This window comes from Cinclus cinclus, chromosome 21, assembly GCF_963662255.1.
Source record: "Cinclus cinclus chromosome 21, bCinCin1.1, whole genome shotgun sequence".
NCBI lineage: Eukaryota > Metazoa > Chordata > Aves > Passeriformes > Cinclidae > Cinclus > Cinclus cinclus.
The window spans coordinates 1,751,649-1,775,283 of NC_085066.1; the positions used below are offsets into that span (position 1 = coordinate 1,751,649).

Sequence of the window (23,635 nt, forward strand, 5' to 3'; positions counted from 1 at the left end):
ATGTCCTTGAGATGGCACATGGCAGTCATTCATCTGTCTGCCTTTCCCTGGCAGCAGTACTGTTCCCTTGGGGCTTGAACCCAAAAGCAGCCAGAGAAGAGCAGAGGCAGATCCCAGGCAGCAGGAATGCCTGCTTTTGTACAGTAGCTTTTACCTACAGACCTGAATGCTCTGAGGAAAAGAGGGCTGCTGTTGCACCCTTCCTCTTGCAAGTGCAGTGGTTTGCTTGAGTCCCAGGCTCATACCTCTGGGCTGAGATCTCATTGCCCTGCTGGGCAGGATAACCTGAGGTCATCCTCTCTCACCTTCTGCCTGTGCAGGACGTGCAAACAATGCCTGAAGGAAAGCCTGGAAGTACCCTCCTAAAATTTTGTTGAATAGCAAACTGGGGCTTGCTTTGTAGGTGAAGACAGCTGACCCAGCTGGGTGTCCTGGAATGTGCAGCCAGTTCAGATGGTGCTGCCTCAGGCAGGTAGCCCTGGTTAGAGGGTGGTGCTCGTAACACCAAGGTTGTGGGTCCAAGCCCTGCATGGGCCATTTACTTAAGGTGATCCTTGTGGGTCTCTTCCACCTCAAGAGTATTTAAGGACATCGAGGGGTTTATGGGGAGAGCTGGTCTGGGTTTGCACGTGTGGAGACAGGCTTTGCATTGAGGAATTCCTTTACCACAGTTTTTACTCACTTTAGGAAGGTCCCCACTTCCCTTCCCCACCAGCAGTGGATGGCTCATTGTGCTGCAGGGGATGGGGCTGACAGCACACTGGTCTCTGCTAGCCAAAAGGCCATCATCCCTTTGCTTTCACTGATAAATCAGAGTCCACTTCCTACTTGCAGAAATAACCTCTAGTGCTTGCAAAAGTTTTAGCAGAAATTTGTGGTTGGTCCCAGACAGGAGTTGCAGTTCTTTGTGAGCAGATGGATCTTTCCTGCATGGCAAGGACCTGCAGCTAGACAGTGTCCCATGCTTCCCTATGGATGTTGCAATATTCCAAATGGTTGTTCAGTCTGGGGTGACACCGTGGGATTTGTGGGAACAATTTTCATTGTTCTGCCAGCTTCAGATAGGAGTGAACAGTATCAGCAGCCTGAGGCACACAGCAATAAACCTGTTCATGAAGGACAGCCTCAAATGTTTACAGAGAGAGAAACAGTCAGCAAAGCTTTGTTTTAGCACAGACCACAGAGACATGAAGGACACCAGGGGTAGGGAAACCATAAAAAGGCATTTATTTTTTTCTATAAATTCTAAATAAACTTTGTACATTAGATACCTGCAGACACTTGAATTGGTATGTGCACAGAATTAGAATTTTCTTCTCTGTCCACACAGCTAGCAGAGGGCTTTTCCATGACTCTTCAAAACCAGTTATCAGCCTTGTGATGTTCTATTTGGCTTTTAAGCATCCAACATAGCAAAGATCGCTTTATACAACTTAGTATCTTTTAAGTAAGAATGATATTTAGAAGGACAAAAAAAAGAGAGAGAGAGAGAGACATTTATTTTGCCCTAAAGTTGTTAGCACACAATTCAATGTACTGTTGAGGGCACCAGAGGCATTGAGAAGCCAGGTGAAGGTCACACTATAATTGGTGCTGTGAATTGTAAAAAGGAAGCAAAGGTGAAGTTTGTATCATTTTTTGTCAAAAATTCAGTAAAAAAAAGTTACAGGTCAGAAATTAAAGAGAAATTAGGACTCAAGCTGTAGTGTCTTGCACTGCAGATTAAAGATTTTATTTATGAGTTGAAGACTCCAGGATGACTTCTTGAAAACTGAGACCAGCTCTGGGAGGCAGGCAGTGCCCAGGGACTCTGCTCAGGGCTGTCCAGCAAGGTGTCACCAGGAGCAGCCCATGGTTTTGGAGCATCCTCCATGAGCTGCCATGCAAAGCATGCTCTGAAAAATCCGTGTGTGTTTTAAAGCACTGCCAGTCCATCCCTGCTGTGCAGCAGCAGCAGTGTGGCAGCTGTAGCCCAAGCTCCTGGCTCTGTCTCCAGCTACACTCCCAGAGTGTGTTGCATTTGGTATGCGAGGAAGGCCATCAGTAAATATATTCACCACTTTAGTGCATTTCAGCTTGACATATGTCCAGTAAACAATATTTTGTGCTCTGGCACAAAAATTGAAAAAAAAAAAAATCACCTGATTATTCAGCACTTCTTCTGTTATGATGCTTTGGGGTCCTTCAAATCATTTTCATTGTGCACTACATAATAATAAAAATCTCTATGCAGTATGCTGATAATTCCGTGCATGGTCTCTGTGATTTCTAATTGTTTGAATAACAGGATGCTATTGAAATGCCATGCAGAAGCATTGCATCACCCTGAGGGAATCAAGCTTTTCTCCTTTTACTTCTAGTGAAGATAAACATTTGAACAGTTGAAATAGGTAAAATATCCCAGGGAAGCCACTGTGCAAAGCAGGCATGCTAAAGCCCTTAGTGCAGAAGCAGGGCTACAAAGGACAAAAAGGAAAAATAAATTAGATAAATAAATAAGTAAGTAACAAACATTGGATGGAAGGCTCTCAAAATAAGCTGTGTTTTTCTTTTGTGATCTTAAAGCAGAAGAGAAGCACTAGCAGGCCCAGGAAAGAAATACTGCATGCTATTTTTGTGCTGCCATTATAAAATATGTATTGTTTATTGTTCTGCACTGCAGCTAAAGTTTTGCATCAACCTCAAAAATTACAGCAAAATTTGTTTTGAAGGAGACACGCAGAGTCTCTATTCTTTAAGCCTCTTAATGATGTTCCTAAGAGTGCAGTGATAGGATTTCAGTCTCCTGGCAAGCACAGGCAGGTTGTAGGGTATGATTCATAGAAAGTGTAAAACGCTGTGTGCCAGTGTGCATTCTGAATATATTTTATATATATGTATGTCAGCGTATCTGTGATGTTCAGTGCATGCCAAAGCAGGCAATGATGCCAGGCAGTTTTGGGTGCCATCCTCTTGGGCTGTGCTCCACGTGCTGCAGAGACCACTGTGGGCTACCTGAGTGTGGCCGGACTACCAGAAGTCCCTGGTGGCTGTGCATGGAGCATCAGGACTTTGCCTCTCTGTTCAGGGGGTGTAATGGTACCAGGCCACTGCTGCTGTAGGGCTGAGATCACTGTAAAGCTCAGTGGTGTGCCTGGAGAAGGGCTGAGGGTCGGAGGCAGAAGCTGGGATTTGTGTGGTCCTTTCGACACTCACGTCAAAGCAAAGGTGTGTCCGAGCCACCTGGCACAATCCAGCTCTGCTGCCTGCCTGGGCAGGTGGCTCCGTGTGTGGGTGATGTGCCAAGGTAGGCGCAGAGGTGACCTGCCCTGCTCCCCAGGGAGGGGCTGTCACAGGCTGTGTGTCCGTACAAGGCTGGGCTGAGCGAGCCACCTGAGCTCCTAAAGGCTCACCTTGCCCCGTCCCTGCCTAGAGCTCATTCAGACATCTCTGCATGATGTTGTGCTGAGACATGAAACGCCCCCAAAGCTGCCTGGGTGAATGAGGGGTGAATGAGAGCTCCCACCAGCCTCCTGACACGCGGCTGAGCCGTGCCACGACGCCTGTTCCAGTCTCGAGGCGTAATGTTAAGCCTGGCTTCATTTCAGCTTGCCTGCTGGTAATGTCAACAAAGATGCCCTGTGTACCAGAAAGAAAAACCTTGCAGGAATCCAAATGATAGAGAAGGCATTTGGGACTGATTGCCAGGCTCTTTATGCAGGCGTATACTGCCAGGTTTGCTTTAAGTGGGCATTTAATATCCTACTCAGAGGGGCAGGGGGCTTGGAGAGGTCTGTGCCAACATCCAGAAATTGGAGTTTCTGATCACCCTTTTCTAGTCAGAGCAGAGGAAGATAAGAAATGTCTCTGGTGGAAATATCATAAATGTACAACAACTGTTTTTATTTATACAGTATTTTGTGGCAAAGGAAAGGCTTTGGGCTTTTTTATGCTGCAAAAATGTTGTTGGGGTTTTCATTGTCTTTTTTTGTTTTTTTTTTGCTTGGAGAAAATACATGATGTTTAAAATTATTGCAGGATGGAACGTCACCTTCCCTGTAAAACAGTGCTCTCTGAGACATGGTGGGATCTCACACTTGACCAAATTAGCATATGCACTCAAATATCAGAGCTCCGACTAGTAAAAATAACACTGGATTTGCATTTTCACATTTTTAGCTCTTGCCTCCCTGTCTCTTTGGTTTTATGCCTTTTTTCTTGACTGACAATTCTCTTTGTGGCAGATTTATTGCTGTTCTGCTGTTTGGACCCTGTAATCAACTAGACACTTGGCTGAAGACGTTAGTCATTTCATTAAGTACTTCTCTTTCAGATATCTCAGGCACAATTTTCTGTTGCTCTGCTTCCAAAAAGCAAATGACCCGTGGCCAGCAAAGTCTGAATATGAATCTTTAATAAACAGAGGTAGTACCAACAGTGCTCTCAGGTTTCCAAACAGCAGAGGGCTAATTAAAAGATGTTGAATGGGGAAGAACTGTCACTGCCATCTCACTCTGACAGAAATGTGCCTGCATCTGTTCCCAGTGAAACCACTCTTTTGGTAGCATTGTCTCATTTATGCTCCTTGCTTCCCATCAGAGCTGCATAGGAAACCTTCCTCATGCTACGTGCAGATGTTGCATAGTTATTTTTTAAAAATTGTTTTTCAGTAATGCATTGCTGGAAACAAAGACTGAGTAGTTGCCTTAGGAGTAAAGATAAAGCATGGAGTGTGTTTCTTTTTGTAAAGCTGTGTCACGAGTGATTTTATTCTATTCATGGACTAAGGAAATGGAATTACAGGATTCTCCTACCCTTCGTGGGCAAAGAACCATTTTCTCATTTTATTTAGACTCCTCCTTAAAATGCAGTTCCTCCTTCCAGGGACAGTCCTTCACAGCCATGAATCCTCTCTTCAGGAGCTTGCTCTCTGCAGGCAGAGGTACTCTGTGCCCAGAAAACAACACCATATGTTATTGGCAGAACCGTGGGGTGTTAGGAGACTGTGCACTCACCCATGCCTGGTTTATTGGCCCCATTAATTTTTATGGGAACTGATTCAACAGAAAGCCAAGTTGTCTGCTCCAGCTTGGCCAAGCAGCCTGGTGCAGCACATCTCCATCGCTGCTGGCACAGAGACCAGACTGAGGGCTGGGCAGCATTTCTTCATTATCAGGATCTGGGCTGGAAAGGAGTTCTCTGTGCTCTTCTCTCATTTCCCTGGGGAGGGCAGAAGCACCATAAACAGGTGAAATCCCAAAATGCCTGTGGGTTCCCTTGTCCTGCTGAGCACCCTCTTGGCAGTTCGTGCCTGGACAGAGGCTCCCAAAGCTCAGAGGGCAGGGTGCAGCAGCACACACCCCACGGGTCAGCAGAGAGGCACAAGGAGCTGCCTGTCAGCATCTCACCTGCCTCAGGCTAAGCTCAGCTCTCCCCCAGGCATCCTCCTGGGCCTCTCCTGCACCTTACCTGCAGGGCTGCACCTCTGCCTGCAGACACTTTCTGGTTCACCCTGGGTGTGACATTCTCATGACAGGGGCCAGCAGTGTCGTGGAGCAATGTTGCAAGATCCACCACGGGGAGTCAGCCCAAAATCCTCTCAGGTTGCCCCTTCAACAGTCTTTTTAACTTGCTTTGGTGTTTTCTTGCTTCCATGATCACCAAAGTGACCACATCGATTGCTGGATGTTCAGCTCCTCCAGGGTTATCATCGTGTGAAATGAAATGGAATAAAATAAAGCATATAAAAGAAAGGGAATTCATTGGAGACTATCACAATGACCTGGAAGAAAAGACATAAGAAAATGGGCCTTGTTTAATGACTGTTTATGGTGGCAGCCCAAATTTTAATCAATTAACATATGAGCCCATTACCTGAAGATGCAAAGGGCCTGTGGAACAGTATTTCTTCCTTTCTCAGAGGAGCTGCAGGGTATCTGCTGACACCTTGGAGGCTCTCCTTCTCCAGAGAGGCTTTTAAAGGTGTGTTTCTGACTGCAGAAGGCATGGTCAAATCTTACACATGTATTCTGTGCGTGCTCTTGGGTGCAGCTTCATTCTGTGACCCCCTAGGAGCCCTCACTGACCTTCCCACAGTGTCTTGAGCCCCAGGAATGCTCAGTCAGCCTTTCTGTTGCCAGGCTTTCTTCTGTGCTACACTTAGGAACACAGAAAGCAAATGGATTTATTGATAGAACTGTAGTCAGGAGTCATAGGCAGGATGATAAAGTGGTCAAATGATTAGATTACTTAAAATTCGAGGCACTCTGGAGTGCCTGAGGGACTGGGAAGCTGCAGGCAGCCCTCTGGACACACTCTTGGCAGTGGGATGGGTGCTGCCAACCCTGGGCATGACAAGAGTTAGGGGGAGGCTCTCTTCAGGGCAGGGTGTCCCACAAGAGCTGAGGTGCTCTGTGTGCCCAGAAAAGAACACCATTGGTACACCACTGGTACTGTCCCCTAACAAGCAGGGGTGTCACAGTTTGGTTCTTGTTTAACACAGCAGAGTCCCACTCTGGCATTTTGTAATGCTTCAAGAAGTGAAGGCTCCTTTACAGGTTTTCATTCAGTCAGATGCATGAAGTGCTGTTCATTATGTATTTATTACCTCACTGGTAAGTCTGAGGTATTCTCAGAGGCTCCATTTGCCTGGGCACACACCTTTGGAGTACATGTCTCACCTCTTTCCCTGCAATTTGCTCTTCTGGAATTTGGCAGCATGATCCAAATGGAAGACTGTTGCTTCCTCCAGTTTGAAAAAATGTGTTGGAGTACAGTCATTTTCCCTGATAAGGGGAGCACTATAAATTAAAAAGAGCCAGCGACGCGGGCACATAAATCTTCCTGATGCAATCCTACCTTTTGCATTTCCTGACATATATTTGATGTCAACTTAATTGTGCAGCCTTAAAGTAGGATTTAAGTATATAAGTGCAAAAGCAGTAATAAACTGCAGATGCAAGCTAGAAGTTGGCTGCTGAAAACTGTGCAAGGGGTGGGTGATGCACAGATCCTTGGAGCAGGGAGATGGGGGTGACAAATTTGGGATTTTTTCAGCATCCCCTCTAGCTAGCTCTGAAAATCAGGCTTCACACAGGAGATCCTATAAGGCTTTGGAGCGTATGGTGTCATCCTGGGGGTGTCCCTTTCTGTTCTCCCTGACACAAGAGTGGTCTGACCCCAGCACAAGCAGCACAGGATTCGTGATGCTCGCGTGGCACATCCTCTTCATTCTTCTTGCAGGGGTTTGCTTGGAAAGACAGGCTGGTGTCACGGTGGAAATTGCTGATTGGGGCACAGAAAAACCTTGGTTCCCTTCTCAGTTTTGCTGGAAGAGGTCAGGAAAGTAATTTTGGGTCTTTGTGTTTTGGAAGCTATCAGCAGATGTAAATAAATGCCTAGTGGGCTCTGAAGCAGTCTTTGAAATCAGTGGGAGATAGGTCTCTGAGATACCAAAAATCCCACACAAAGTGTTTGCATGCATCTTTAAGCATTTAAACACCTTTAAAATATGTCTCTAAAGTGTCTAACTCTGAGCATAGGTTCCTACATCCCCTAGGTATTTTTGAAATTGCATCCAAAGTTGCTGAGATTTCCCCTGAAGAGCACCCTTTTGTTGTAATTTTCCCGTTGGCTTAATTCTATCTTGACTTGAAACATAATATATATTAACCTTCACTCATTTTTCTGTAGCAAAATGTAGAGAAGTGAAGCTGTTTCTTAGCTGGTTTATTACAAAAAAAAAAAGGAGCATACGGCTGATTGTGTCCCATCTGAAATGCAAATGGTGGAGCTACGTGGAAAGAATTGTTATTACTTGAGCAGTAAATGTTTCCTAATGAAGTGAGTTTGACTAAGGTGGGGAGCTGGAAATGGCTGCAGGAAGAAATGATGATGGTTAATATTTCAGTGGAGCAGAACATTCTTATTCTGCTGATAAGGAGATTCTTGGGAAATGCAGTGCATTTTTTTTTCTTATATTCTTCTGTATGTTTATCAGTGTGGGGAAATTGCTACACACAGGGAGTTAGGCGCTTTTCTTTGAGTTATGAAATCATGTAATTTAATTTATAACCACAGCTTTTCACCACTGGCCTCTTTTTGAACTGGAGTTTTCTGTATTTTGTGAACATTTGGGGTAAATAGACCTACCCAGTGTAAAACAAAAAAAAAAAAAAAGAAAAAGAAATTCTAACAGAAGACAACTGCTGGTTCCACTGTTTTCCATCACCCTGGGCACATTCCTGGAAGCCAGAAGCCAAACAGGATGATGGAGATATCAGATCCACACGCTCTAATTTTCTTCCTCTTTCCACCAAAGTTTTGAGTGTATCCCTCTAAACCTCCAGTAGCCAAAGGTGTCCAGATGTCTGCTGCAAACGGGAGGTGGACTGACTTCTAAACACTTTCTTAAATCAAGCAGCAAGGCTAGAGGCTTGACATCTCCATTACTTAGCTTTGCAAAGGGAGAGCTGTGGAGCTGGCACTGAGGTTCAGCACAGCCAGCGGGCTGGAGACAGAGCATCAATTGCATTGCTTTGCCTTAATGTCACAAGGAGCCAGGAAGAGTTTAGATAGCAGCGTGTGCACAATTACCTGCTCAGAAGAGCTGGGGCAGCTGCCAGGTTAGACCTCTGGCTTTGTCCCCAAGCAAGATCCCGTTGGGTTTGCTGAGGCTGAGCTGTCTGTTACATGCCACAGTTGGGACACAGATCAGCGTGCCTTTACCCTGATGTTGCTAATGTCAATGAAATAAGAGAAACCCGAAGAAAAGAGTCTGCATCCTGCTGTCAATGGAAATAATTCAGTTTCTCCATTGTGGAAGCAGTGGCGAGGCTTTCTGGGATCAGGGTGTGTCCACGTTAGGGCGTTAGTTCAGATCCAGAGCAGACTTTGGCAGTGAATACCTCCCTGTGCTCTGGTTCACATCACCGGGCAGCCCAGGAGCTCACAGCCTGGGTTCTGGAGTCTCTGGAGATGGCCCTGAGTAATCTGAGCATGGGGCCACCACTGGCCTGCCTGCATTTGCCCACGCTGTGCTCTGGGGCATGGGAGCCTTCGCCCCAGGCAGAGCACGACGCCAGGTCAGGAGAAACTTCCTGGGCAGCACCTGGGTAAGGCTCTTTGCTTGCTGGGTTACCCAAGTGCTTCAGAATGTGCTTGTGCATAAAGTCTTCCCTAAAACTGCATTCTCCTGGCTTTACTACTGAGTGGCCTCTCTGTGTCCAGGAGCTGGGGGGATCCTACCAGTGGTCACATCCCTGCTCCAGTGTCAGTCTTGGCAGGTGTCTTTTATCCCTGTGGGGTGAAGTGAGGCTTCAGTATCACATCTTCTCTTACAATCAGAGTGCTTCTAGATGCTGTAATTATTTTCAGAATTAAATCATAAATCAGTATAAACCACATTTATATGGTATTACATACAATGGACAGCCCCTGAACAGAGGAGAATTTTGTGGCTGCTTTAGTTTGCAGGAGGGCTCAGCAGCTTGCTTTGTCTGCATATCTCTTTGGTTTACAGGAGATTACAAGTGGTAATGCTGTGGTACAGTTTTCCATGTGAAACACACTTCTTTTATCTTTCTTTTGGCTTGCTTTTACGTGCCTCTTCCCTCTCCCTGCATCTCATTTCCATCAAGAAATACAAGTGACCTCTTGACAGAACTTTCCACTTACATTATGTTCATTTGCATTGTACGGTCAGGATAATACAAACCCTTACATTTCTGAGATGTATTTATGATGTCTTGAAAAACGTTTCTCATATTAGCCTCTTCTTTTTTCTCTTTCTGTATCTTTTCAGGTGTGTGTGCAACATTGACTGTTCTCAAACCAACTTCAATCCTCTTTGTGCTTCCGATGGGAAATCTTATGATAATGCATGTCAAATCAAAGAGGCATCATGCCAGAAACAGGAGAAAATTGAAGTCATGTCTTTGGGTCGATGTCAAGGTAACTCTCATAACAAAATTCATTTCAAAGAATGTTTTCAATTTTTGTTCAGGAAGGAAAAAAAAATAGAATCAGGGCTGGCTTCTTATTTGGGAATTGTTGCATTTCCACTAGACTGCTGCAGTTTACACTGTAGAGCACAGGCTGTGATGAGAGGCAGAGCCCTCTGTGATGCAGAGGTCTAACCACTCCTAACCCTGCCCACAGCAGCAGCAGGGAACTGCCCAGCCCTGCTCTGGGTTCTGCATCAGTCCCCAGGCTCCTGCCCAGAGCTCTGCCTGCCAGGCAGCAGCTGGAGCAGGACAGTGGGAATGCCCCTCAGACACATTTTGCCACCCAGGATGGTTCCTCTGGTGCTCAAAGTGGAGCAGCATGAGGCTCATCCTCTGAAGAGGTTGGGCTGGTTCTTCAGGTGGCCCTTGCTGGGCCCCATGATGCCCAAGATGCCTGGGAGGAAGTTTTCCAATTGTAGCTCAAGGCTCTCTCTGTTTCTCCATAAATACAGTGCTTCTCTGTGCCTCCCTCTTGGGCTACTGCATCACCTGTAACCCTTAAGCTGACTTAAAAAACCCTGTTTTTCTCTAAAATAAAAATGAAGATAGTTTGTTTTTCAATAGCTCCTGTAAATGAAGTGTCTGCTGAGGCTCAGACTCTCAGTAGCTTTTTCCTTCACTTCTGACCCATAAATCCTCAGCACACCTACCTACAAGGCCATAGTGTACAGGTGTATTAAACACATTCCAGTTTATTCCTATCTCTTTAAAGTTAACCATCCTAAGTGGCAGTTCATTTCAGGGTACATATTAAAATTCCCCAATTACTTCAAGTGGAGCAGAAATGACAACTCCCCGCTTCAGACTGATATATTTATCCCAGCTGCAATCTGTTATCACATATTGTTAGAAAAAAGATCCTGCTGTTTTCACCTGGCAGGCCCAGGAGAGCCTTGCAGCCAGCAGAGATGATGTGTGTGCAAGTGAAGTCAGCTCTGCCTGGGCACTGTGGCTGGGGCTTGGGCTGTATGGAGTCCAGGCTGCCCAGGCAACTCAACACATTTCTTTTCACACAGACAATACTACAACAACTACAAAATCAGAAGATGGGCATTATGCAAGGACAGATTATGCAGGTACGGTTCCTATTCTGTGAGAATCACAATTCACAGGGTCTGTGTAAGTCTCTTCTCTTCTTCATTTGCTAAGGTGTAGTGTCTTCATCTTCTAGCATGGTTTTACTGGTTTACTTTAAGAAAACACTGTCTTTCCATTGTGCTTTCTTTTCCTACAAATTCTGTTTTTAACAAATGGGCTGCTTCTGCTTTTGTCAACGTACAGCTATGCTGGCCATAAAATACCTGTTCTGACAGAGGAAATAAATGCCATAAACTATTTGCCAGAACTAGCAGACATTATTGAAAATTATAGAATTAGTGCACTAGATTATGCATATCTTTGTCATGATATACAGGTTTAAGGAAGTGAAAATCCAGCTCATAGCACTGCTGGGATACCATGAAACGCTGCCATAATAGATATTACCTGTTGGCATTTAACTACGAAGTTAATAAGGTTCTTAAAATGTGGGGGGGTTAAGTGATAAATGGGTTTAATTTATTTAGAAGCTACAGTAAAATATAATGGCTGAATAGCCCTATATAGCACTTGAAATTAAAATCATGTAAATACTAGTGAGGTTTGGGAGACATTTTTTACACCCTTTGCCTGGGAGGATTGATTTAGAAACAGAACGTGTGTGTGTGTGTGAGCGCGCACGTGCACGCAGATGTTCGCAGCTCACACTGAGAATGAAAGCTCCTGGGAAGGTCTGCTGAAAATGGGTCAGGTGATGCACTCATTGCTTCAGTTCTGTGATATTTCTGTGGTTCTGAAGTGTTTGGAGAGACTAGGTGTGGATCACTGGGTTTGCCCGAGCTGCGTGGCTCGGGTGAAAGGCAGCTGACGGTTTCACAGGTGTGAACATTTCCTGCTGAGGCAGGACATAATCCAGCTGGTCTTCTCCTGTGCATGTCCTCTGTGCCATCGCTGTGACAGTGGGCTACCTGGCCTTAGAAATGATTGTTCTGTTCCTGCTTAAAACAGTGCGTGATGATTAAAACATAGAGCTCTGAATAAATGATGTCTCGGTGAGGCAGAGCAGTGCGAGGTGTTGGGGGCTGCTGCAGCATGAAGCAGGGAGGGTAGAAGTTGCCATGGAAGGAAAAGGCTGGGATGAATTTCTAAAAGATCAAGGGTGAGCCACGGTCCAGGTTTTTCCTGCTGCCAGGGAATCCTTCCATTGGTGAAGACAGGGACATTCAAAGAAAAAAAAAAAAAAAAGTCTTCAGTGTCTTTCCTCCAAACTCTTGATCACCCTCAGCTTTTTGTGGGAGGTAGTGGTCAGTTTTTTTAAAAGGCTGGAAGGGCTGATGTTGTGTCCTGCGGGGACAGGAGATAAGGCCAAGTAAGCCAAAATGTTTTAAGTTGGAAACAAGACCGAGTAATGCTGTCTCAAATCCTTTCTCTTTCTTGCTGGAGAGCTGAGGAGAGCGCTGGCTTCCCAAGCTGAGATGAAGTCTTGGAGCCCTTTTTCAATTCCCTTTTTTGGAAATAATCAGGGAAGAGGAAGGCAGTAGTATAAAAGTGAGCCTCAGTGAACATTCATGCATCAGCATTTGTCAGACAGGGAGCTCTGTGCCATCCTCGTGTTCTTCCAGCTGCAGGAACATTTGATGGTCATGGCTCTGATAAGAATGTGGTATATGCCAACATTTTTCCCACCTTTGTACCTCCTCAGACATGAACTGCTGCCCTAACCATGGGAAGCTTTGTGTGAAAAAGCAGCAGTTCCTCAGCCTCTGCAGCAATTTCCCTGAGCCTGCGGCTTTCCACACACAATACCTTTGTTCTCTGCCATTTCATGGCAATAAAAATCTCTGAGACCGTGAACACCACACGCTTTTAAAAACAGCGGCTTGTATGGACAGCCTTTCCCAGGGGGGAGTATAGCAGTGGGCATAATTGATGTTGTCAATTATGCTAATGCAGCCAAATGCTCTTTGCAGGGACTGTGGTGGCTGAGCCCTGTGGGTTTCTCCATCACCACCCCCACAATGCCCACCATGGGGGCCCGGGAAGGCAGAAACTCTGCAAACAGCCACAAGTCCCAAAACCCAGCTGGGATTTTCCATACTGAACTAGTCAAACTGTCTGTTCCATCAGTGTCTTTGCTCCCTCCTCTTCCTGCCAGCCAGCTGATGCCCACCAATAATGCACAAATCTTGCAAAGCCAAGGGTACTCGTTCCTTTGGGGGATACACCTTTGCATCAGGCCTGCATCACCTCGGTTTTTATGGGGTCTTGCTTTACACAGGCAAGATTTATGCCAGCACTCTTAAGTGCCTGACCAATGTGAGAGGCACCCAAAAAGCAGTCCACCCTTTTACAATAAAGCAAACCTAAGAGTGAGCTGTAGGAGGACAGCCTCTGACCTGTCCTGCCTCTCCAGGGTCACCATTCCACCTGGCTGCCTGGGCTGTACATGTCACCACCGTGTCTCTACACTTGTGCATTTGTGCCTCTGTGCAGTGCTGGCCTCTCCTTCTTCTGAAATCCCAAGTTATTTATCAGACTTGGGGAGATTCTCACTCTCCTCAGCGCATGGCAGACCGTTGACCTTGATCAAGTTTGTGCAGTGAGATTTGGTTTTACTGGATAAATGAATGGGTGGGAATTTTCCCTCAAATCCAGTAGAAATACACTTTATCTTGCAATTTCCGTGAAAGAGCGTTTTGAAGCATTTTAAGTGTAATGTATGTTTTAGAATGTACTGTCTGAGCTGAAAGTCCTGTGATGGATGTTTTCTTCTATTTCCCCATTGTATGCATAAATAAGGCTGTTTTGGTGGCACTTTGGAATTCAGAGTCCAGGCAATCAAGGAGTTCTCGTCTTGTTAATCCATTTGCCTATTTATTTATATTCTTCAATATTTATATTCTCTTCTTAAGACCTGGATGTTAGCAATTATCCCCCTAATGACTTTATCCTTTCTCATTATCAAATCACAGAGGGCTTTTTCCAAGCCATTTTGAGCACCATAAGGAGTAAGTCAGTATGGGTGTGCCATATTTCAGTGTTACACATTCATGAAAATTGTCTGCAAAGACACTGACGAATTTGACAGACCTATTCAATAATACCATATTCCAGGCCAGACAAACCTCCCCATATGAGCATTGATTAGATCAAGTCTCAGCAGCTGAATGCCAGCAGCTCAGAGAAGCTGATGGAAGGAGGCATTTTCAGCCCAAATATTCTCCTCTGGTGAAAAACGTGCATCCACAAGCGGTCAGTTTGAGCTGTATTTTTGGGTTCCTCGAGGGCAGTGAACTGTCCCTTGGCAGCAGCCTCAGGTGGTGCTTTCTGGGCTCTTGGGGAGTCCTGGGGTTCTCCTGCAGGCACTGCCTTGGCTCATCCTGCCAGTGCTGCTGCTGCGCCCGGAGCCGATAACGAGCACAAAATGCTGCACGTCTGCTCATGGCTGCTCTGTTCCCTGCTCACCCTCCTGGCTTCCCATGGGATTTCAAACCTGCATGACAGTCTTGGATGTTTTTCAGAGCTCTGCCTGGCACCGGGGCCATCCTGGCACTCCCGGGGGTGCTCGGGTGAGCAATCCAACAGATGGCTGTGTTGCCCAAGCAAACTCAGAGCTCCACCAAAAAGGGCAAAATCCATCTGTGTCAACACATCATCTTCCCTTGGCTGGGGCACGGCTGTGGGATCAGGGCCATGAGAGCCATCACACATTACGAGGATAAAGAAGAGTCTCAGACTCTTCAGTGAGTCCCTTCAAAAGTCCAAGAGTCCTGGACTCCAAAATAAATACAATTCATTCCCAGCCATCTCTGTTGGCTATAACAGGCCTGGACAGGAGCCAGGAATCAGAAACAGCTGTGCTGAATTTCTATAGTGACTTTTTTTTTTTTTCCCCTGGACTAAAATATGAGAACTTCAGACTAGATTCCTTCTCCAGATCATGGCATTTTCAAAGTAGGTTAAGTTTGCAGTCTAAACCAGTTGACATTGTCTGTTTAAATTAAATTTTGTGTCTACTACTATATCAGCCATTTGCTGAACTGCTGAAGAATAATAAAGCCCCAGAGCTTTGCTATGGGATATAAGCTATGATGCATTTTTGCTCTGCCTTTGTGAACCAGGTTTTCCTTTCTTCTTAATGGAATTAGCAAGTGAGACACAAAACTGAACACTGTGCAACCTTCACAGCTAGAGAGAAACTATTTCTCTTCTGCAGCTTTGTAAAAACGTGAGAGAAATTACATCCTTGCATATGCAGATTTGCTTGACTTTCAATTCCTTAGCCTCAGAGTCAGAGGTTGTCACACTAAATAAGTAGATTATATAGAAAGCCTTCCTGCTATTCCATCAAATCACTTAAAAATTGAAAAAAACCTAGATTTTAATATTTTGACAGCTGTGTGGCAGCATGACTGCTGTCTAGCTGCAGCCTCCACCTGCACTCACACACACACACAGACACACTCCGACCTGTGGAACAAGAATGGTACAAGTGATACATTTTTTTTTTTAGAAACAGGAAGCTTTTAAAATGCTCCTTGAATTGTTACCTGCATTTACAAATCTCTACTTGCACTTCGTTTGCAAGGTTTTATGAAAATACACTTTAAGTTCTAGGCACAGTAAAAGTCTTCAAAAGGTGGTAGATGAGCTCTACAAAACACAGGAAAAAAACTCAGTCTAGATTCTTGGGAGAGGTTTTTAAGCACGAGGGAGATCACTGTGTTCTGTAGCCTGGTGGTGCCTTGCAGCTCCTGCAGTGTTGTTGATATCCAGAGGAAAACCTAAAAGTGATGGATACCAGCTGTTGGGTCAATAAATCTTACTGCCAGCTACTTCTGAACTCCAGTCTGAGTGGACAGCAGAGTCATCCCAAGGACTCTCTCGGCCCCCAAACCTCCACTTGTCCTGGATGTTTTTGAAATGAAAACCTGCAGCTGCTTCTTTTGTGGTTTAACTCCAGGGCTGTAAAAGCTGGCGTGTGGAAAGTCCCACTCCAACATTTTCCTGAGTCATAAGGAAGACTGGATGTTTTACTTCTAAAATAGGAAAGGCTGGGGCAAAAATGCAATTGTCTTGCTATGGGCACTGCAGCACAGGTTACTCCAGGTGCTTTTCTTCTGTAGAACCATCTCAAATTTGCCTTCAGGTCCTGCTTGGCTCTGTCTTGCTGGAATCTACATAATTTTTTTGGAATGGGAGACAGACACACTGTGGTAGGGGTCACATAATAGCCTCACAAACAAGCCCCCTGCCAGGAAGGAAGCTGCAGCACTCCAGAGAGCTGTGCCATGTGATTTAACAGCACTTACTCCTAACAGTCTCTTCCTGAGGAGCATGCAGAATAAAAACAGGCTTATGGAGATTTTAAAAACAAGCGAGAAGGAGAGAGAAATATTGCTCATTTAATCTGCCAGCCTCAAGAGAATACCTCACTTTTTATGGGAGTTCTCCTCTAACTTTGAATTGTATGCACTAAGCTTGGTAAAATGTGCCTTGTTATTTATTTTTTTTTTAATTCTGGGGGGGTTTTTGGTTGTATAATGAGATAAATTGTGCCTTTTCATTACTTAAAATTTCCCAGTGTCATGCTCGTGGAACCTGTAATTGTTAGCATTAAAACTTAAATTAGGTCTCAGGTGAGCTGCTAGACATCTCTTTACCTTAGACTGATGTAGCTCAACGAGGAAGAACATTTCCATTTGTGCCTCTAAAGCTTAGCCCTTAATTCAGTCACTAATGAGTGTGAATCAGAAGTTGCAGAATTCATTTGTGCTTTCTTCCCATAATAAACAAATTCAGTATTGTTGTGAGTGAACATTATAAAGAAAGCTATTTGATTTGCATTAAAGCTTGGGAGCCTGAAAATTCAGTAAATCCAGGCTAAGAATTTGATCTGTAGGAAACAAAAGGTAAAAACAAGTTCCAGCTTGTAACACCAGTATTGGCACAGGCAGCCCAAAAAAAAACCACAAAACCAGACCAGGCTGTTCTAGTGTTGTCAGCATCCTGAAGCATTTAACTCCTGGAAATGAATTCAGGTGTAAAGCTTCCTTAAGATCTGGGGTGAGGGTGGAGGTTGTAATCCAAGTATATTTTGTCATGTGGGGTTTCCATCAGAACTGTGAGAAATTTATGAAGCTTGCTCCAGACACTTCATGTGCTTGCCCAAGTTTGTGCCTTACTTGTTGGTTTTCCCCTTATGCTGTCGTGTTAGCAGTCTTCTGTTACATTTTGTTTTCTTAAAGGTTATGGGTAAAAACAGAAATTCTATGTGCAGTAGAGATGAGCAGACCTGAGTTCATGTAGGGATTTCTACAGATTCTTCCATTTGTGTCCCAGTCCATAAACACATAAGGTTCCATTTACATATGTTGGGTGTTACTTGGAGCACAGGGACCCATCTTCACAAGCAAACCTGAACCTTTCAGTGCTTGCTGATCTTTTGGTCCTCTGCTCAGTATCTGTGTTTTGATCAGAAGAATGGCTAAGCTGAAAGGAAGGCAAAGCTTGCAGAAAAGAAAGACACCTTCCTGCTCAGACAAAAATCTGATCCCCGAAACTCAACACAAGCTGAGCTGTGCCTGATTTCTCAAGTTGTCTTTAACCAGATACCTCCTTCCTAAATAGGACCTCTAATGGCAAAGGTAGGGACTCTCAAAAAATTACATTTGTGGTTTGCAGTCATGCTAGGTTTTATGCCCCAGTTACAGCTACTCCCTAAATTTGTTTTTCCTAACCTTTGTTTTCAGAGGTTTATGGGAATGAAACAACGTGATCTACAGCCAATGTTCAGCTGCCATGGATATATGGAATATGCACCATAATTCCTGGCTGCAGCCACTGTGCCATTGTGAAGGGGTTTACAGTTATCCAAAAAGGTCTTTTTATATCTGACTAAATCACTTTGCAGCACCTAGTTAATACTGCATCTTTGCCATTTTCCAGGCCCCTCCTTTGAGATATACCAGCATTAAACAGCAGAGTTCTGTATGAACTCCATTTAACAATGCAGGCTATGAAGTGGATTTTGCAGATCTGTACTTGAATTTACTGCAGGCAGCCCCAGAGCCAGTGCTCACCACAAGTCACAGGGAAGCTGAAGTTCTTCTGCCTCTGCAGGACCAGCAATCTGACAGGTAGGGTGAGGCAGGGTGGTGGCACACGTGGCACCTGGGGGCTCTGCTCTGGGTGTCACAGCACTTCATCCACCTGCCAGGACCATGGTAGGAACTGTCCTTGGCATTTGGACACCCTGAAAGCATTTCCCTCTTGACAGCATCTTCTTTCCTTTCTCAACTCCCCTGCTTCCCCTACAAGAAAAGAAAAATTTTTTTTTTTTTTTAAAGGGATCTGAGACAGGACTCTTATCAGTCTTCCTCAAGAAACAGGGCGGGCAGTTAATCCTGTTTTCTGGACTTGGGGAGGAATTTCCCTCACCCTTGGTTCTGTCCTTCCTCTGGGCTCCAGGCACTTGGATCATCTCAAGAGTCATTCTTGAAGGATAATGTTCAAAATGGTGCAGAGCAGCTGTTTGCCATCCACTACACTAATTTGAATTAGTTGTCAGGTATTAAGGAGTACCACAGTGTATTTTTATGCCCTGCAGCTCTATTTTAGGCCTGGTTTCTGTGATTTTGCTGTTGGGAATCACAAAGCCTTCCCAAGGATTTGAGAGTTCAAATGAGATGCCAGAATATATGTTTTCAGGAAACATCAACATTTAAATATTTGTGTTTGATCTAGTGTGAAACGTAAAAAAAAAAATTATTTTGAAATATTCATAGAACTGAATTTCCTCAGAATTTTGTTTCATGGGATGTTTTGGCATTCTTTATGAAATGTTAGATATCAAAATACCACAAGATGAAAGCACATGACAGTTGTAATAAATAAGTTGTAACTGATAGGAAAGTTGCTGCTTAGAACTGACTGAAACATCCTTTTTTGTAGAAGGAGTATCACCATGTCAAATTGCACTACAAACACGAGATAATTTGATCATTTAGACACATGCAGTGGTAAACTGAGCCTTGAGAAAAGAAAGGTTCTCACCTGGATTCAGGAGTATAAACACATCTGGTGGGATTAAAGGAAATACAGTTGGGGAAGAAGAGAAGGAGCTGGTGTATTTGTTTTTAGTAGACCTACATAATTAGAATAGATGGAGACGAGTGACAGTTTTTGCCTGGTTTGATAGGTTTGGGTAAAGAAAGTAAAATCTGACAAATATTTTGCCACAGCAGTTTTATTTGGGTGATGGTTCCACTTCTTTCCATTGAATACACCTGCTGAAAAGTTCATTTACCTTTTCCATTGAATACACCTGTTAAAAAGTGAATTTACCTTTTCCATTGAATACACCTGTTAAAAAGTGCATTTACCTTTTCCATTGAGCACACCTGTTGTAAAGTTCATTTACCTTTTCCATTGAGCACACCTGCTAAAAGCCACACCCTGCACTGATTTTTCAAGCAGTGCAAGGTAACTGTTCTTTCCTTATTAACATTTAGTGTATGAAACCACGGGTGACAGAAGCTTGTTTCTGAAGGAAAATGGAAATGGTTTAGAGAAAGTATGAATTTCAGCAGGAGCTGCTGCAGTTTGGATGTGAGCTGTGCCTTCTCCCATACTTCTGTCCATACAGGCATTCCTCTGCATTCAGGATAAACCCAGCCTCAGCAGTTTGAGGAGCACCTCTGTATCACCAAGCAAGGAGAAGTGCTCTTAATAACTCAGGCTTGAAAAGCAATATTTACCTGCCTAGAAAGGTGACTTCTTACACACTTGGGCTGTCATTTTACCTTGTAACCATGAACATTAAGTGACTGTGAAACTCTCTTCTTGGAAATACAACAGCTGTAAACAAAACGTGCTGCTAGAGTACCAGTGGCAGTGCATGTCAGAATATTATCAGCACTGAATCAAAATGCACTGCTTTGCCTACTGCTGTTTTCACAAGCCTTAGCCATTTTAGACAGCATTACATAATGGCAAAATATTTTTTGGGGTGGGGGGGCAGGGAAGAATTAAAACTCTCCCTTATGGTTTTAACCTCCCTCTTATTTTATCTGTGGTTTAAAACAGTGTCAGGTATGCATCAAAAACACCCCTTCCCTAGAGTATTTGGTTTACAGTTTCATTTAATAATGGAAGTGTACTTCCATCCAGCTAGGAAGGAAAAGGATTAAATAAAAAAGCACTGTTCTGAAATCCAGTAACAGTAGTGTAGCCTGTCTCCATGCTCTGCAAATGAAGTAGCCATGGAAAAGCTTGTTATTAGTGTATAATATCCAAACTGATCAACTGTTAGTGTTTTGTCAGGCATGGTAAATGCTAGACATTTTCCTCTGTGGATTGCCTCAACAAGAACTGTGACTGTTTTTAGACACATCTGGCACTGCAGATTTTTTTCCATCCTGCATTTCAGTGATTTAAAAGGCCTTGGCTGGGCAGAAGGATGTCAGCTGTTTGGTTTAAAATACTGTTGTAAGAGTCAATAAGATTTAAAGAGGTAGTAGGTAAAATTAAGGCCTTGCTGAAAGCAGTGGGAGAGTGGCCGTTGAGTTTAATGGCTGTGAGCTTTCTCTGTGTGGCTTTTTCATCCATTTTTATTCTTAGCAAATTTTCCATTTCCCAGAATTGCCCTTTCTTTTCCATTCAGCTTCTCCTGCTTTCAATATTAGCTGTAGGAGAGAGCGTGGAGTTAAAATACCATACCCTTTATTTTCACAAATGCCATCATTACAGCTCACTTCTGTGGCATTGCTGCAAGACAATAATAACAGCTGTATAAAAACAGTGAGTGCAGGTATTCATTTATTAAAATTAAAAAAAAAAGTTCTTAATAGACTTTTCTGTCTGTGCTTGAAAATGAGCAGTGATGAATCCCAGGACTTCTGGGGCATAGAGAAGCTGTTCCACTCTTTATGGATGGAAATTGCAGGGCGAGCTCTGTGCTTGCTTTCTGTCCCATCACACGGGGAGGGGGAGCCAGGGTTTGGATTGGGAGGGTTTGATGGGAGCCAGCCCACCAGATGTTGTCTGCTGTTGGCTTATTTCAGCAGGCAGGGTCTGGGCTGGGTCCGTGGGGAAGTCAGCTCAGGAACACTGCACTGGTGGAGGAGTTTGGCATCAGCAGACAAGGGGAGGTGACAGCTCCGTAGCTGCGTCTCCAGTGTGCCTTGGAGGGCTCTGATAGGCACAAAGTGTGTTCTGCAGCCTTGGGTGGGCTCCTCTCTGCATCAGCTGTTGCCTGACAGACCCTTGGCACAGGAGTTAGAGACAAAAAGCTTTAATTTGTGTGGTGACGTTTGGACCCTGCTGATGCAAACCCGAGAACACGCAAAGGGTTTGGCTCTGTCCCTCTGTTGCAGGGTTTCAGGACAGATGGAAAAGAGTGTATTTTGGTAAAATAGGTAAGGAATGCAGTGGGTTTTGCTGCAGTGACATTTTATACTGTTGTTATTACATTTTCCTTTTTCTCCTATACTTAAAATTGGGAATAGTAAGGGATGTCTCTCCAGCTCCAGGCATGGGAAAGGATGCACACTGCTTGGTGTGCTGCTGTTTACCAAGTAGGAATTTCAAACATGTAGTCTGCTGAAAGCAAACCCTCTGAGCAGCCACAAAAGATTCTAACAATACAGCTGGACTGATACAAAAAGCGAGGTTGTAGACTGTGTGGACCCATTGCCATCACAGTTTTACAATGCAGGACTCAGGGCAAAGGAGGGAATAAGAATAGCATCAAACCACGGAGGATTCATCCCTCAGCAAGTGTAGCTTTGATTTGTAAGGAGGAGTGATCACGGGTTTGCAACATGTCAATAAAATGTTTCTGAGCATAGCAAAACTTTTCTGAATAGCCTGAACAAAAGCAGTGGAAAGTATGGCTGAAACCATGCTTTTAGCCAACAGCAGACATATCTCTGAGTAGTCCCAGGCCATTCAGGGTCATGTTCTGGCAACTAAAATAAGCAGGATATTCACAAGGGATTTGCCAGGCATGTGATTCAGGAAGTGTACAAAAATACCACATATAGGAGTCAAGTATTTTTATTTCAGTCTCCTATTTTCTCACACACACTTCCCCCAAATTCTGCAGCTCTTTCTTTGGTTTCCTGGATGAATCCTCTCAGGCAGCATGTTTCTACAAGCACAGATGCTACCTTGGAAAAAAAGAAAGGAGGGAAGGGAGCCAAATGGGTGTCACACTTCAGCTTGGCAGCATCTTGCCAACATGTGCCCCCCCAAAAAAGGACTGATTTTAGTAATCAAAACTGAATATAAAAGCAGTGCAAAACTAGGACTGTAAAACCTTCAGATTGTCAAAAGGATTGAAGGAAACGCCTTGTAGCCAAAAAGACATCCCTGACCTACTTGTCCACACTGTCACATACCTGGGTAACCTTTTCTTATCCGTGCCTTCCATCAAACCTCTGACAATTTTGCCATTCATACTTGCTTTCAGTTGTAATTTTTTGAGTTTGTTTGAAGTGTGAAAACAGAAAGTCTCATAGCACCATGCTGGCAGACCTAAATATAAGTCAGAGACCTTTTCAAACACCACTTCTCTGTGGAAAACAATCCACTCATACCTGGAGCTCCTGTTGGAAATTAGGGGGCAGCCTGGTAATTGGATTAGGGTGTGCTTTTATGTGTAGCAGTTTCTCAGGAGGAAGTTCCTGCTTTGTTTCATTGATTGCCTGCCTGATCTTTCTGCCAGTAAAAGCCATGCATGCAGCTGAAGGGGTGAGGATGGATGGAAAAATGCAGCTCTGTGTTACGTAAGATTTGAGTGTGTTCTCTGAGTATGGTCAGGTGGATACAGGTTATTAGGTGCATCTCCACACAAACTGGAAGCATGCTTTGTTAATCTATAGCTTAATTGCTTGAAAGCAATTTCTACCAGTGCACTCCTTAAAATCTGGAAGAGCTGCTAAGTTGTACCAGTAGTTAAATTCCTGCCAGCCACCTGCGTAGGTGCCAAAGAAGGGAAAACTTCAGGGTATCTGGGGTTGGATGTGCAAATTGGAGACCTTTGGAGTCTACATTGTTCTAGAGATTTGAGGGAAAAGGAAGAAACCATAGCTGACTGCCACATTTCCAGAGAGGGTTTGGAAATACCAGATTAAATTTACAGGTGTGATCCTGGGAACAGGATAGTACAGGAGTTAACGTGGCAGGAATTGCAAGGGCATAACTTAGGGCACAGCAGTGCTGCTCAGAGAGGTCTTGCACCCCATTTCTCCAATTTCATCATCCCCATCGAGGAAAAGGTATGTCCCAGGTGGGCAAGATGAATTTTGGCCTTTTTTCTGGATGAGCTCCCACTTTTCTGCTCGAGTTCCCTCCAACACACCCTCAGCTGGGAGATGGAGACATCATCAGTCATGCAACCATCCCCTGGGGCAACAGCAGCCAGAGAGGATCCTGCTCCTTCCACACATCAATATTCCTGACACCCGTCTTAAAACTTAGGTCATGCATATCCATCTACTCTCCAAAAAAGTGTCAGAAGGATACAAATATCCCTTCACTATTTTTAGAGCCGTATCAAAAGTATTTATCAGCTTTCTGGCACCTCATCCCATTTGTCATAGTCGATGCTG

General features: G+C 44.3%; 1 protein-coding gene across 1 annotated transcript in view; it reads left to right on the forward strand.

The window, feature by feature from the left end:
* TMEFF2 (transmembrane protein with EGF like and two follistatin like domains 2) overlaps positions 1–23,635 on the forward strand; it is a 119,259-nt gene that overhangs the window by 78,714 nt on the left and 16,910 nt on the right. The window contains exons 6-7 of the mRNA XM_062506707.1: positions 9,782–9,930; positions 11,000–11,059. Of these exons, the coding sequence (XP_062362691.1) occupies positions 9,782–9,930; positions 11,000–11,059 (209 nt within the window). The remainder of the gene's footprint in view (positions 1–9,781; positions 9,931–10,999; positions 11,060–23,635) is intronic.